The sequence below is a fragment of the Papaver somniferum genome, chromosome 1 (genome assembly GCF_003573695.1).
Source record: "Papaver somniferum cultivar HN1 chromosome 1, ASM357369v1, whole genome shotgun sequence".
NCBI classification, from domain to species: domain Eukaryota; kingdom Viridiplantae; phylum Streptophyta; class Magnoliopsida; order Ranunculales; family Papaveraceae; genus Papaver; species Papaver somniferum.
In genome coordinates, this window is record NC_039358.1 from 194459250 (window position 1) to 194461086 (window position 1837).

General features: G+C 40.2%; 1 protein-coding gene across 1 annotated transcript; it reads left to right on the forward strand.

Annotated features, from left to right (window-relative positions):
• The first annotated feature begins 337 nt into the window (after positions 1–337).
• On the forward strand, positions 338–1837 carry LOC113356488. Its single transcript, XM_026599643.1, has one exon. It carries the CDS (start codon positions 338–340, stop codon positions 1835–1837), a length of 1500 nt encoding a protein of 499 aa, XP_026455428.1.

Below are 1837 nucleotides of genomic sequence, written 5' to 3' on the forward strand. Positions count from 1 at the left end.
TAAACTAGCCACCGTATCAACACACTAAATATGTGAACGCTACCGGTGTAGCAGAAAAAAAAAGTTATACTATATCCACTCTAGATAACATATCAAAACCCCGGGCCGTTACGGCACAACCCAAGGTGAGTGCCAATTTATCTACTCAGTTAACAAAGGAAGAACGAGAGATTTTTTGTACAATTACAAAATTTGATATTCAAAAAAAATATTTGAAGGATTCTTCTTTTAGAAAGGAGTACGTCAAATAGTACTCTGGCGATTTTAGGGTTTTGGCTTTTTTCAACAAAAAAAAAATTGCGCGCCTTGTCTTGGATCATCACTTTGGTGATTCGAGATGGGGGATCAATTTGATTCTTCCCAACCTAAACTGTATGCTGAAAAACTTCAAGGAAGGAGAACGTTACCATCAACAACTATTGACTTGAGCAAGTTACCAAACCCTACGGTGAAAGAGGGTAAACCAGCTGTGATTCTGCCCCAGGAATACTATGAGGAGGGTTGCGAAGTGTGGAGATTTAGTCTCATTGGGATACTGGATTTCAAGGATATTAACTTTACTGATGCGAAGAAAGAATTGGAATCTCAATGGCAGCTTGGGAATGGTCGTGTTCAGTTCATCCCTATGGTCAGGGGTTTCTTCATTATCAAGTTACTATCACAAGAAGATAAAAATAAGATTTTTGATGCTGAGGCTTGGATTGTTGATCACCAGAAGCTTAATCTTTTGGAATGGTACCCTAGTTTTGATCCTCAAAAACAGAAAACATCTCATGCTACTGTTTGGGTGAAATTTCCTGGTTTACCTATGGAGTTTTGGCTGGAGAAAACGTTGTTGGCTATGGCTAAAACCATAGGCACGCCAATTGTTGTTGATCAGCGCACCTTGGCGCATGAATATGGCTACTATGCATCAGTCCTTATTGATATCAATTTCGCTGAACTTGATACTGATTCTATTCATGTAACAGTGGGTGGTTTGGATTTTTGGCAAAAATTCGACATCCATAAAAGGCCTAAATTCTGTTCGTATTGCAAGATTATTGGTCACGCTGATGGAGAATGCAGGAAGAAGAATAATTCTGCTAATCAACAGTATGGTAATGCTCGTCCAAATTCTCGTCAGAATCGAAGTGATAATCGTACTGCTGATTTACGCTATGGCGATGGTACTTCTAATGGCGCTGTAATTGATGGCCAAGATTGGCAGGTTGCACAGCGTAAGAAAAGGAAGAGTGCTCCTCACATTCCTGTGGTTCCTGAAGTACATAAGAGGGTGGATGAGGCTTTTAATGAGGAGTATACTGTTCAGCTGGAGAAAGCTAAGCAGTTGGAGATTGTAATTGCAAAGTCCAAAGCTGATATGGAAGCTGCATCGGTTGAATTGGCGAGAACTAAACAGGTGTTAGACTCGAATTCAGTTTTAGTTGAAAGTGGCTTAGTGGGTGAAACTAGGACACTACAAACTAAGTCAGGATTGGTTGGAAATCAGATTCCAAATCTTGATAGGACTAATTCTTCAACTCCTCTTTGTGATGAGTTTATGGCTGGTGAACAACTTCTGACAAGAAACAAGTTCAACCTACTTAAATCTACGGATGGTACGTCGTCTAGTCTGGAGGATCGTGGTGCGCTGTCTTCTTTGGAAACAAACAAAATGCGGTCTCTTCAAACTAATTGTAAGGGTAATAAGACTGGGGATCAACAGGCAGCCCAGTCTAAACAAGTTTCGTATATTGATTCAAGTTTAGGAAAACGAGATGCTAAAGGAAGTTCTCCTCGTATAATGCCTGGAGAGCAAGTGAAGATAACCAAGCCATCCAAGCCTGGTTTTTAA

Excerpts from the sequence above, each read along its gene's own strand:
- LOC113356488 (XM_026599643.1), top strand. The coding sequence starts at position 338 with ATGGGGGATCAATTTGATTCTTCCCAACCTAAACTGTATGCTGAAAAA.